At 36.8% G+C, this 13,162-nt stretch overlaps 1 protein-coding gene across 1 annotated transcript in view; it reads left to right on the plus strand.

The window, feature by feature from the left end:
• LOC139123040 (adenosine receptor A1-like) overlaps positions 1 to 10,926 on the plus strand; it is a 19,868-nt gene extending 8,942 nt beyond the window's left edge. Inside the window, exons 3-7 of the mRNA XM_070689009.1 lie at positions 3,014 to 3,418; positions 4,742 to 4,963; positions 7,336 to 7,499; positions 8,238 to 8,428; positions 9,224 to 10,926. Coding sequence (XP_070545110.1) covers positions 3,079 to 3,418; positions 4,742 to 4,963; positions 7,336 to 7,499; positions 8,238 to 8,428; positions 9,224 to 9,410 — 1,104 coding nt within the window. The 5' untranslated portion in view covers positions 3,014 to 3,078 and the 3' untranslated portion in view covers positions 9,411 to 10,926. The remainder of the gene's footprint in view (positions 1 to 3,013; positions 3,419 to 4,741; positions 4,964 to 7,335; positions 7,500 to 8,237; positions 8,429 to 9,223) is intronic.
• Positions 10,927 to 13,162: the final 2,236 nt, after the last annotated feature.

Genomic DNA, 13,162 nt, shown 5'->3' on the forward strand with positions numbered 1-13,162 from the left:
TTAAAAAAGATATAAATCAAAGTGGTTCGGCTGGGTAAAAATTGGAAATTAAATATCAATTTAAGACAATGATTGATCATCGTCATGTGGGCTCCAATCGTATCTATTGAATGCTAGCTTGAAACAAATGTGAATTCTTGGTCACAGTGCAGTAAATACCAGAGTTTATAGGAGGTTCTTACCACATGACACATTGTTCGTTAATAATCTGGAAAAGGATTTCTTGAATCGTTTAGAACACGTCCGGCACACATTGGCGGGAAATTGCATATGCAGACTGACTATTGTCTCACGCAACTACTAATCTATATTTAGAACAACTTCACATAACTGTGCAATTCAGTAGATAATGTTAATTGATATGGTATGTAAGTATCACAGTTGTTTCAATTATAAAAAACAAATTTATTTCTTAAAATGATTAATACGGTTGAAGCAACAAACATAAATATTGAACAAGTACTCATTTCGGTCCGAACGAACACCAATCAACTCATCTACAACTTTCATTGTTGAAGTCGATGTTTGATACGACCGATTTCGTTCGCCATCTGATATGCTAAGAAACAATCTATTCAGCTAAAATCGTCTGTTCTTGAAGATTACCAAGATGCGTTCTTTGAATCACATACGAAATCGATGCCTTTAATCAGGTCAACCACGTAACGATGGACTCGTTCGTAACTTTGCAGCGGATCACAATCTTCTAGATGCTACCTTCTGTGAACGCGTAATTTTTAAAAACATTATTACAATTTTCACGACTGCTAAATAATCGATATAAGATATGCGTCCACTTCGAGGCACTCAAATCGTACCTTTAATATGAAATACGCCCACACAAAACACATTTACGTGTGTGAATCATTTGCTCCATCTCACAGCGACATGCCTCTGAGAATTCAATCACAATTATCATAATTTACTAACACCTCTTTTGCACTGAGAGAATAAAATATCTTGCCAGTAAGTTATTTTAACCTTTATGTCGAGAAACATAAACAATGCCATTGAAAGGATATTCCAACGGCCGTTCAATTAGTCACTGCTGGTACGTCCTCTCTCTCTCTCTCTCTCTCTCTCTCTCTCTCTCTCTCTCTCTCTCTCTCTCTCTCTCTCTCTCTCTCTCTCTCTCTCTCTCAGTACACAGATGTCCTCGTGGGAAATTAGAGTGCTCGATGCTGAGCAGAGCGTTATAAATAAACAAAATACTTCAAGTACAAAGTAACATGCATCCTGAGGATTGCAGGATGCATGAAACTTAAGTAATAGATTTCATTACTTTGTACTTGAAGTAATTTGTTTATATATATTGCCAAACGTGCAAAGATTAAAGCTTTTTTATATATTATATATTTTCATTTTGTTTCCGCGGATTGTACTGCCAAAATACAAGACTTCCATAACTGAAGCGTTTTTGGATGTGCGCTGAACAGAAAGGGAGATGAAAGACGACGGACACTAATAATAACTAATCTATCGTCTTGCTTTGTTTGATGATTAGAAAATCGTACAATTCGGTCTGTTTTGCAAAAAATCGTCAAATATTTATCAAGCTTCAGTGCAGTGATGAACGAGGCAATGATGTTTCCAGAGTACAATTGTTTTGCGATCAAAGGGAACAAAGACACTGTACCAGATCCTTTCTGTCGTTAATACTATAGATGACGAACAATTGCATTGCGTTTGCTGTGTCATTACTGATCTGTCTTTTAGAGTATGTCATGGCTAAAAAACCAATTTATTTGTCTTTGGTACGTGTCCGCTGTTATTCCTAGGTAAACAAAGGAAAATTATTACTCTTTTGGGTGTTCCGTTGTCACCAAACTTGATAATTATCATTCATGCATTCTTTCTTTCACGCAGTGTGTATTTATTTACAAGTTTGGTGGAGTTTTAAAGCCATCGTTGTTGGTAATGATTTCATCGTCTGAGTGACAACAGTGGTATTTTCTGTTCATATATTAACGTTGTATGATATAACTCACGACTGAAAGCAAGAACACTTTAAGGTAGTATGCACCCCGAAAGTGAAAGACAAATTTTTGCTCAAAGTTTCCTTGAGGAATCTTTCAACCATATTCTCTTTCAAAATCAATAATGAAAATCAGGGGTCACCGTGCAAATTTTTGTACCAGAGAAACAAATAACCCTAGATTTACCGATATTTAAATTCAAAATGGCCGGCATCCCAGTGTTAACTCTACGGAGAACATTAAATATTTTCGAATTTCGAAAAACTAAGCATGTGAAAAGTTTTCTTTCTCCAAGAGCTTTACAATGAATCCCCACATGTGGTATATCAGAAGAGAATTGTAAAAGTTTTAGAGTCCGAATATCTGTCCTCGAGGCGCGTTCTACCTTAAATAGATAGTTCATCCCTGGAGATACTGTGATGCGATGTGAAGCGCTTCATCGTATCTTTTGAAAATCCGGACCAAAGCAATGCCGACTCAGAAGTTTTCGATTGTCATGGCATAGCTCTCTGCTGACAACATTTTTCAGAAAAGTGTCCCATGAACGTAACATGAAAGCCTTATTATCTGCAATTTTTACAGTCTTGTTCTTTTTGTGTTCTCTCTCTTGTCCTGTTCGCAAAATCATGTCATCAAATTACTCTGGTTACCCATGGCAACGGAGAAAAAATTCACAACAAATCAAGCCGTAGAAAGAGTTGAATGTGCATATTTTACCCTCAGATGGTCGACTTTGAATTCTGCTTTCACCATAAAGCTGTGCTGACAGTTTATTCATTTCAGATTTATGACTCGGAAGGACATTAGTTGGAATTACATCCTCTCTGCTTCATTTTCTGTCGATCATAATTTCACACAAGTGTACAGCTTAATTTGTTTTACCTGTATTTTCCATCATACTGAGCCGTGCTCGTTCACTCTTCAAGGAAACCCATTCACAGTTATTGTCACGGGACAAGTTTCATTACCAAGTAATGCATTGCGGTGCCCTTTTCCTCCTTTTAATATCGGCGCGGCTTATTTCTTCTTGTTTGCAGACGAATGCGCCTGTAAATAGACTTATCGTCACTCACTCGCTCATCCGACTTCTCATCGGAAAAAAATGTCGACCGAGAACACGTCATTGTCGCTGAACATCGCTGCGACGTCAATGGAGATGGCTACAACTGTTTCGGATCCGACGCTGTCGCCGTCTTCAGACGATGTGATATCCTATGCGGTGTTTTACGGCTATTATTACTCAATCCTGATTCTTCTCACGGTTGTAAACATCGCCGGTAATTCTCTGGTCGTAGCCGCTGTTATGAAATTTCGGGCGCTTCGGAGCAATGTGAACAGCTACTTCATTGCCAGTCTAGCGTGTTCCGACATTTTGTGTGGTACCTTTTATTGTCTCTACCAGCTTGGCCATATGCACACAAGTGTCATCTCACAGATGGGGTGTAAGTATTTTTAGTTGCTCCCAGATGAGAGTATCGTTGAGAAATTTGCATCTTCTTCATCTTAAGACAGTTCAAGTAATCTTAATTACTAATCGGTTATGGAAAGTGTATATTGTCGCAGGAGAAACTTTATTGTAAGTAAAGACAATATTATCCTATTAAGGTAGTTTACGCCTTGAAAGTGAAAGACTTAAACTTTTGCTAAAATCTTCCTCAATGAAACTCTCAATAGTCTCTCACCAAATCAAGAATAAAAATCAGGGATCTCGGTGCAAAGTTTGAGAAACAATTTACCTAACACTAAGTGATATACTAGTAGTTTAAATTCAAAATGGCCGCCATTCCTGTGTTAACTCTATAGGGAAAATAAAATTTTCGATTTAAAAAAAACTAGGACAGTGAAAAGTTTTCTTACTCCAAGAGCTCTATAATGAGTCCCTACAAGTGGTAGATCAGAAAAGTACTGTAAAGTTCAAGAGTCAAAATACCTGTCTCTGAGGTAACACGCATGCTACTTGATCGATTCCCCTTGCTGGTTGAGCCATACTTTCCATAAATTAATGAAGGATGGTTTGTTGCCAACACGTAAAGGTTCAAAAAGAGGCTATTCACACCATTTGGCCGGCTTCGCCAGCATCAGCTACAAACGGAAGAACACAGTGTTGATTATAATGTGATCAATGCTAACTACAGAAATGTTTAAGGGAAGTGGTATTAGTTGAGACAGGCAGTGCACCTTGAGAAAGAGGTATAATTTTTACAGACTGCAGATATTGTGGAATTCCCTACTTGCCCAATGCTGCCGTTATTAGGCGGTGTACTTTCAACCTATCGGAAGAAAGACAAAATGTTAAATCACTGCTCCTAAATCTATTACGCGATTGACATGTAATACGATCCTCGAGATATCTGTTTAAGCGATTAACTTGATAGGAAATAAGTAAAGGAGAGTCGAAGTTCGTGGTGAAATTCGGTCGTCATATTCCACTCTTTAAGTACATTAACTAGAACACGTCTAGAAAATAGGGGTCTTATGCTTGCATATCTTTAAAATGCAGCAAATTTTAACATATGACTGTGACATGCATGATATAAAATTCCCCTTTTTAGAAACAGATGGAGAAATTATCTTACTTTCTTTTCTTCAATTGTAGAAAAACAAAGTACATTCGAAAATAGGATCATTGTATCTCGTATAACTGTTTGTATATTCTCATGTGCTTTCTTTGCCGACGGAATCTTCTTGAATAGGGCATTACAAACAGTAAATCAAACACTGTAGGAGACATAAAGATGTATTAACATGATACTCTATCTTTGCAGCCAGCTGGGTTGCCTGCCAGGTTATTTTCTCTATTCTCAACGCCGGTTTTTTGTGCTCGTCGTATAACTTGGTTACCATAACGGTAATACGCTACATAGCCGTATCCGATCCATTGAAGTTCATGGGCAGGGTCACGAAACGGCGGGCTATCGTCACGATAGCAACAATATGGCTTCTGTCTGTGGTTGTCTCTTTCTCTATCAACATCAAGCGACAGCCCGGTAGGTAGAAGTTGTAACTGAACTCTTACAAAGCTATTCTAAAGCTGATGAGCGGTAAGATTGTGTTATAATTTACTGTATTTGTGTGACTGGTTCAGAATATACAATTACACACACGCATGCTAATGTTGAATGTTGGAGTGTGTATATCCTAATATTAGAAGATTAAATAATTATATATCTTAATTATCTTAATATATATATATATATATATATATATATATATATATATATATATATATATATATATATATATATATATATATAATTGAGCATAAGATATATGCATATTTCCTGATGTTTGATTATATATATATATATATATATATATATGTGTGTATATATATATATCCGTGTGTGTAATCTCTCATGTAGATCTTATTACACACATACACACACACACACACACACACACACACACACACACACACACACCACACACATATATATATATTATATATATATATATATATATATATATATATATATATATATATATATATTAATGAATTAATTAACTAATTAATTCAGGTGAATATATATATATATATATATATATATATATATATATATATATATATATATTAATGAATTAATTAACTAATTAATTCAGGTGAGGTATAGCTATGTTGATGGACCAATTTATTGAACTTTTGGACGAGCTTTGAAAGAGAATACAATCCTTCATCAAATGCATCATTAGATGTATCATTGGAACGGAAATAAGCAAACGGTCAGATGGATATACTATGGGTGAATCGATAAATGCCAACTGGAGGTCTCAAAACTTAAAACAGCGGGTGATAAAACAGTGTATACGGAAATGTAGTAAGCAAAATAGTGGTCTAAGAAATTGACATATATCACAATTATTTGTAATATGTACAACATGTTTGATTATTTGCTTTCTTCGTTTGTCTTTGAAATTTACTTCGCCCTTGCACCTTTTCAAAACACCCACGCAAATTCATGGATGGAATGTCATGGTTATCGTTAAATTGTTCACCCAGTTCACTTACTCATTTATAGGCTTTTGTTGTTTCATTTGTGATAATTATAAATTAATCTATGCAAGTTGCTTGGGTTGAAAGAAGTCTTTCGCTTACCGAGTTTCACCATATTGGACTCTAGAGTAAGTGATGTTTGCATTACACAGTGTATCCCACTTGCATATCTGTTCTCAATCGCCATCCTTCACATAAACTGTAGACCTGGCTTATGTATAAAAAAGGCAAAAATGACGAAAGGCGAAGAGTTTGCAGTGATGCAGCTCTGATCATGGTATTTTGTCTATCAGTATGTGTCATAGATATGACAGTATAATAGATACAGATAAATAGGTTGTGGATCTTCATATGATATCGATGTTGTATCGTTTAGTGACCTGATGGAATGTGTATTTACTTGATGTATAGATTAATGCATCGATAAATGAATACATGCTATGGAGTCTTGATTATTGATATTGAGTTTTTTCTGTGCGACATAACGCAAAACATGATTTGAAAATAAAAATTTTTTAGATAACATTTCAATTTGCTGTAAAAGAGGACACAGTAGATTTTAAATGCGTGTCAGCAAAAGTAATATTTAATAATTTGATTTGCATTGGTTATAATGAACTTAAACTTACAAAACTGTTGATTTGACTGCAGTCTTGCATATTTCAACTGATATGATCTGATGTCAGTACGGAGCAAGCTAAAGTCACGTCCTGGGCGCACACACTTGACTTGATGACCCTGCTTTACGTCACTTCCGCTGACAAGGTACAATATATTGGAACCATTCAAGCATCCGTACGAGAAGCGGAGCTCGAATAGTTATAAGCCTTTCATGAACATTTTATCAGACAACGTAAATTAAAACTGAGTTTTCTCTATTTTGATGAGAAGTTATACGTGTTTTTGGCGAAGTATACCATAAATTATAGGTATGGGACAGTGGATAATTTATATAAAATGATTATTGCATTGGAACATAGTCAAAGTAACCTAATTAGAGAGGGCAAATACTCTCCATCGAATAAATAGATTGACGAGACAGCGTTTCGTATTCATCAATAGTAACCCAGCAAGTCGTTCGATGAATTAATAATAGAGACAGGGTACAGAGCCAACCACTACGAGGAAAAACCTTTGAATTCATATAAAGTGGTTTATTGGTACTAGCAGTTATAGAAAATGGCGCCTATCATCTCTACGGCTGATAATGTTTAAAAAGTTATGTTGCAGGTTCGGAGAAGAAAATAGTAAACTAAAAAAAATTATGAGAAAACAAACAGACACATACGTACGCGTTAATAATTCAGGCACTTAGGCAAGGCAACTTTCATTGAAACACGATATGTGTTTTACTTTTTTACATTTCAGACACATACACAGGAATCTGTTTGTATGAAAAATTCCAAAGCGTTTGGCATTTGGTCGTGATTCTCGTGAGCTACACTATGATCCCGTGGATTCTGATGATCATCCTCTATACGCGAATTGTGGTGCTTGTCCGCTATCGACTGAGAACAAATGCTGCAAAACAGGTACATACACAACAAAGGGATAGTAATATCGCGATGAAACATTTCTAAAATTAACTACAATCTTTGGATTTCAGATTTTTGTTTCAATAAATCACCTTTGCCAATTCCCTGAAATTATTATCCAAAGCGATTCAAACGTTCTCGATACAAGATAATTAAGGTAGTATGCGAATCGCAAATGAAAGACTTGAACTTTTGTTTAAACTTTTCTCGTGGAATCTTTCAAACTATCCCCTTTCAAAATCACGAATAAAAATTTGCGGTCACCTTGTAAAGTTTTGTACTAGAGAAACAAATTACCCAAGATTTACCAATATCTGAAATTCAAAATGGTCGCCACTCCCGTGTTAACTCTATGGAGAAAATATAAAATTTTCGAATTTCGAAAAACTGAGACGGTGTTAAATTTTCTTACACCAAGAGCTTTAAAAATGAACCCTCAAAAGTGGTATATCAGAAAAGAATGGTAAAAGTTTAGAGTCCGAATATCTGTCCCCGAGTCGCATTCTACCTCAAACAAACCTCTCTCCAATTTGTTCAGAATCCTTACATATCTGTAATATCTCTCTGTGTTGCCCAATTTATTGTAATAACTATTGAATACCAGCAATAGCAGTTTATAAAAATGATAGTAATTGTGTAATGTTTGCAAACACCAAAGTTCAATCCTTTGTGAATCCGTATGTTCCATTATGCTCTTAACAATACAGCTCTCAATTTCGCTTTATTAACATGTAGAACCAAGTTCAGCCTAGTGACCAGCCAAGGCCAGAATCGAAAGTTGATCCACACATCTTGAAGAAGGAATTGAAAATGACAAAAACAGTCGCATTTGTGTTGGGATATTTCATCTTTGCCTGGATACCACTTATGACATATCTCTTCGTTTCTCTTTCTTGCAAGACATGTAACATCAATCACAATGTAAGGTAGGTTCATACCTCTGCCCAACATCTAACATCGAGAACAATGATATTTGTGTGCACTAAATAGCCACACGGAACACCTGTGCCGTAACATTTGCCATTTTCAGGCGTCCCCAACCCCAATATGCAGTGCATTGCACGGCTGTATTCTGCGCGCAAAATGTTGAACGGTTTCAAGGGACCCATTGAACTATTGCCAGAATATATCTAATGTGGCTCACGACCTGTTCATGTTGTTCCCAGGCTATCCTGAAGCGCGTCAAAGATAGCGTTCCACACTTGCGATATAAATTGGAAGAAATATTGCTGACATGCACGAAAACTGTCAATACACGGCCAATTTGACACCCCAGTCACGAATGTAAGATGTATATTGACAAGGTTATGATGAAAACGCCGCAGAGGATACACTTGGACATCGGCGCCGCGCAAGAAGTTATGTCAGATGTTTCAAAAGGATGAGCATATTCCTGCCCCACATGTGGCATCCGCTATTTGTTACCTACCTACCTGCCTACCTACCTACCGACCGACCGACCCACCTACCTACCTACCTACCTACCTACCTACCTACCTACCTACTTACCTACCTACCTACCTACCTACGGGCTAACCTATCCACCTGCCAAACACCTACACTCCTTCCTACCACGCACGTGCTTACCTATCTAAATAAATTATATATTTAAGTGATCGCATGTAGGGATATATGGACGTCAATGTACTTCGTAGTATCTGTACTATTATAAGTCACGGGCCACTGAAAATTTCACAATCTTTGATGCATTACATTTTCAGGGGAACAGTGCGACTACTGTTGCAAACCAATTCCTGTGTCAACGTCTTCATATACGCTGGTACGAATCAGGAATTCAAGAAAGCTCTGAGAGCCCTGGTGTGTCGGTTTTGTAATCGCAGGAACTCACAAATCGATCAAGACGCGTCCCTTAATACTCTGGCTACCAATGCCTGCCCCAGCGTTTGAGTCGATAAAACACACAATTACCCATTCAATACATCAACTTTACACTTTAATGATTGGATTAATGGAACAACTGTGTCCTGCAACATCTCGTGACAGTCGCTATTACATTTATATTCACAAACATATTTGCTATCTCAGGCAATTATATGTTACCTGACCAGTTTTGAACTCTTACACACAGAAAATGAGATAGCAATAGCTGGATGACGCATCCATTTCAACAATCAGGCCATATACTTTATAGGTATCGTGTGAACGACGCCAGAATAGACATATTGTGTGTGTAAATACAGCCTGTTAGCCGTAGATCCCCCGGGTAAAGTGGTATCGCCGAGTGACAACGCACAGAAGAGGAAAATCGATTTTTGCAATAATAATGTAGTTTTTATAGTCTGTTTGTATGGAATTTATCTCTCTATGATGACTGCTTTCATTTCGAAGGCTGATTGATTGTTTTCTCAGGAAATGCCCAATTACATGGCAGACAATTTCCTTTGAACAAACACATCATTTGATGACGGAATTTGGAGCATACACAAGAAATGCTTTATTAGTGAGCACTCTTACATTGCGTTAGAAAGCAGCACTGTTGGAAAATACTTGTGGGTATCCGATACTGAAACGATTGTTTCAGTTGAAGAACCTCGAAAGCTTTTTATAGAATTCCAGTAACGTTATACCGAGTTATTCTGGTCACCTTAACACTTACACGTTTTCAATCCCTGTTTTCAAATAACTATTTCGAAGGATGAAAAGTGAAACCAATCAGAATTTATGTAAAAAAAATGATGAACTAACGCTGCAATTATGAGGAGGAATTCTGTAAGGTGTATTTTCAATTTAACCAATTCAAATTATCCACAGCATTAGAAGTAAAAAGCAGCATTAAACACCTCCAATCACGTTTGAATGACGGGTAATTTCATAGTGAAACGTTCCACAGAATGTGATAAAAGAAATAAAATTTTGTAGTTTTTACAGACAATGGTAGGTTGTTCAGGCTGAAAATAAACTCCAAGCAAGCACGTGTTGCAAGACAGCAGCCGGCACATTGTCTATTTGGAGTACATCCGTATACCCGCCGGAAGGAAATGAAATTGGATTTCGCTTGAAGGACACGTATGGAGTGGACAACCCTGCAAAACATCACGAACTTGACGCAAAGTAACCTGATTGTATTTAATCAGGAGCTATTACAGCGAGCGACGTCAAGTTGAAAAATTAACCAAACAGCCAGATTACTCTTGTCATCATTCAAGAAATACTTTCTATTCGTGGTGAAGATTCAACCGTAATCTTGCTTATTAATAATTCGTACAAGCATGGTCAGAACTGATTGCAGTACAATTATACCTAATCGAGGCAAAAATCCCCGGTAGTAATTGTTGGAAAAAAACACTTTTTGATGATCACAAAATATAAAAAATCCAATAACCTATGAAGGGATGATGACGCATTTTCCGTATTGTCATTTTGGCGATAATTATCGTCTTTGAAAATATACCCTTTTCAGAGCAAAGCTTTTGACAAGTGTGATCATTGTTTAGGAAAGACGATGCTGAAACCTTGCACTATGCTTCGACCTACATTACAAACTCACGCAAACTCGGTACATAGCATCTTATATTGTATTACAGAAAAAAACCCGGAATTTACGAACCACTTGCACTCACAATAAATGTGTCCATTTATTTTGATCAAACATTTTAATATAGATGCGTCACAGAAGTTCCGATGACAGATGTTTTGTGCCATGAAATTAACTCTATCAATCCCTCGCCAAAGAGAATTTTTGACAACTCAGTAATGGTTGCCAGCGACCTCTACCATTTATGCTGACAACTATCACTAAAAAGATTAGCTTCCTCCCAGAGGCGATGTTATTACTCAGAATGGAATCATTCTGCCTCATTGAGATCTAACTCCGCAATGTTTGACAAGATAGATATGATTTTATCAACTCATCACTCACATAAATAAATAAACAGATAAGCAGATAAAAAGATATCAAATAAATGGATAAACATACCTGACTACACCCCCTCATACATACATACATACATACATACATACATACATACATACATACAATCACTTCACACTTGTTCACACTGCGTCACTCTTTCGTAAAGTTACACATTCTCACCATGGCGATTACAGCTCTCATCTGTGTCAAATGAAAATGATTAAATCACTGCACCTGACGCTTATTAAATTCAATATGACAGATTTATATCACGAACACGGAGGTAACAAAAAATTCTCATAAAAAGATGGCTATGGTTGTAGACTCTTTTGATTTAGGATATGAGAGCTGAGCACAGTTACGTTGAAACTCATATCTCACTGCGTGTGTGGGAGACTCGAGGTGAAACTGAATTATGTATTTCTTGATGATAAGAGTATACATTGCGCCTTGCTTATATAATAGCAACATATTTTCATGATAGGCATTCCTAAAGGCTTAACATGAGGCATGTCTCCTTTCTTAATTTCTCTTTATTTTCCATTTTAGACAATTCACATGGGAACTTTATGTTGACCACACAAATAATCAAAAGTCTCTTGAACCCTGAAATTCAGTTTTAATGTTGATTTTCCGCATGGTCCTGGAAATATTTGTTATCGTTTAACCGCAAGCGCGTAATCTAATTATCCGTCGTCGGGTAATTTACAGAAACGTGACGTCGGAAGGAAAGGAGAAATTTATCGATGGCACCCAGGTGTTACCTTCTATCAAATTTCTGTGCCTTGCGTTCCAACCATTCTAAATATTTTATGATTATCTGTTCACGACGAAATGATTACTACGGGGAAAACATTGAAGGGATGTTGCGTGGAGTTGTAAATTTACCGACAGAAGCTTTGTTTGTATTCGTCCGTTCTAATGAATGATTTACGGACAAGCTGCGGTGTTTGTCATGCCTTTGTCGATCGATTTGCCGAGCATGGTCTGATCGCAGCTACGGCTACGAGGCGCCAAATGTAAAAAAAATTACATACATACATACCTACCTACCTACCTATCTACCTACCTACCTACCTACCTACCTACCTACCTACCTACCTACCTACCTACCAACCTACCTACCTACCTACCTACCTACCTACCTACCTACCTACCTACCTACCTACCTACCTACCTACCTACCTACCTACCTACATACATACATACATACATACATACATACATACATACATACATACATACATACATACATACATACATACATACATACATACATACATACATATATATATGCGTGTGTGTATGTATGGATGTATGTAAATTATTTTTTTTACATTTGGCGCGTCGTAGGAAAGACTATCAAAAACTGTGTAATTAGACTGATTTTCACTTTGCGCGAGGAAAATAATCTGGAATTTATTTCTTTACGTTTTGAGACTTGAGATTGACTTACTTGCTTTCTATCGACGCCGGTGGCGCTGTTGAAGATATGGTTGTCGCATATTGTCAACACAGCAAACAGCTGACTTTTATTTTCCATTTGAAAAAAAAAGACAAGCAGTGGTTTCTCCGACTAATGTTTCTGTCCTCATAGCATGTTTTCGATTGCTGTACATGAAATACCATTTTAAAATTCTGTGAATACCTTTCTATGCATTCACCTGATATGATCTGTTAATAAAACACTTAAAATTCCAGACGAAGTGTTGTTGTTTTGTTCAATGAATGACATGCTGAATACTTTGGTAATTGTCGCCGAGTCGAATTGAAATCCACCCATGTG

This window comes from Ptychodera flava, chromosome 22 (assembly GCF_041260155.1).
Source record: "Ptychodera flava strain L36383 chromosome 22, AS_Pfla_20210202, whole genome shotgun sequence".
Classification (NCBI taxonomy): Eukaryota; Metazoa; Hemichordata; class Enteropneusta; family Ptychoderidae; genus Ptychodera; species Ptychodera flava.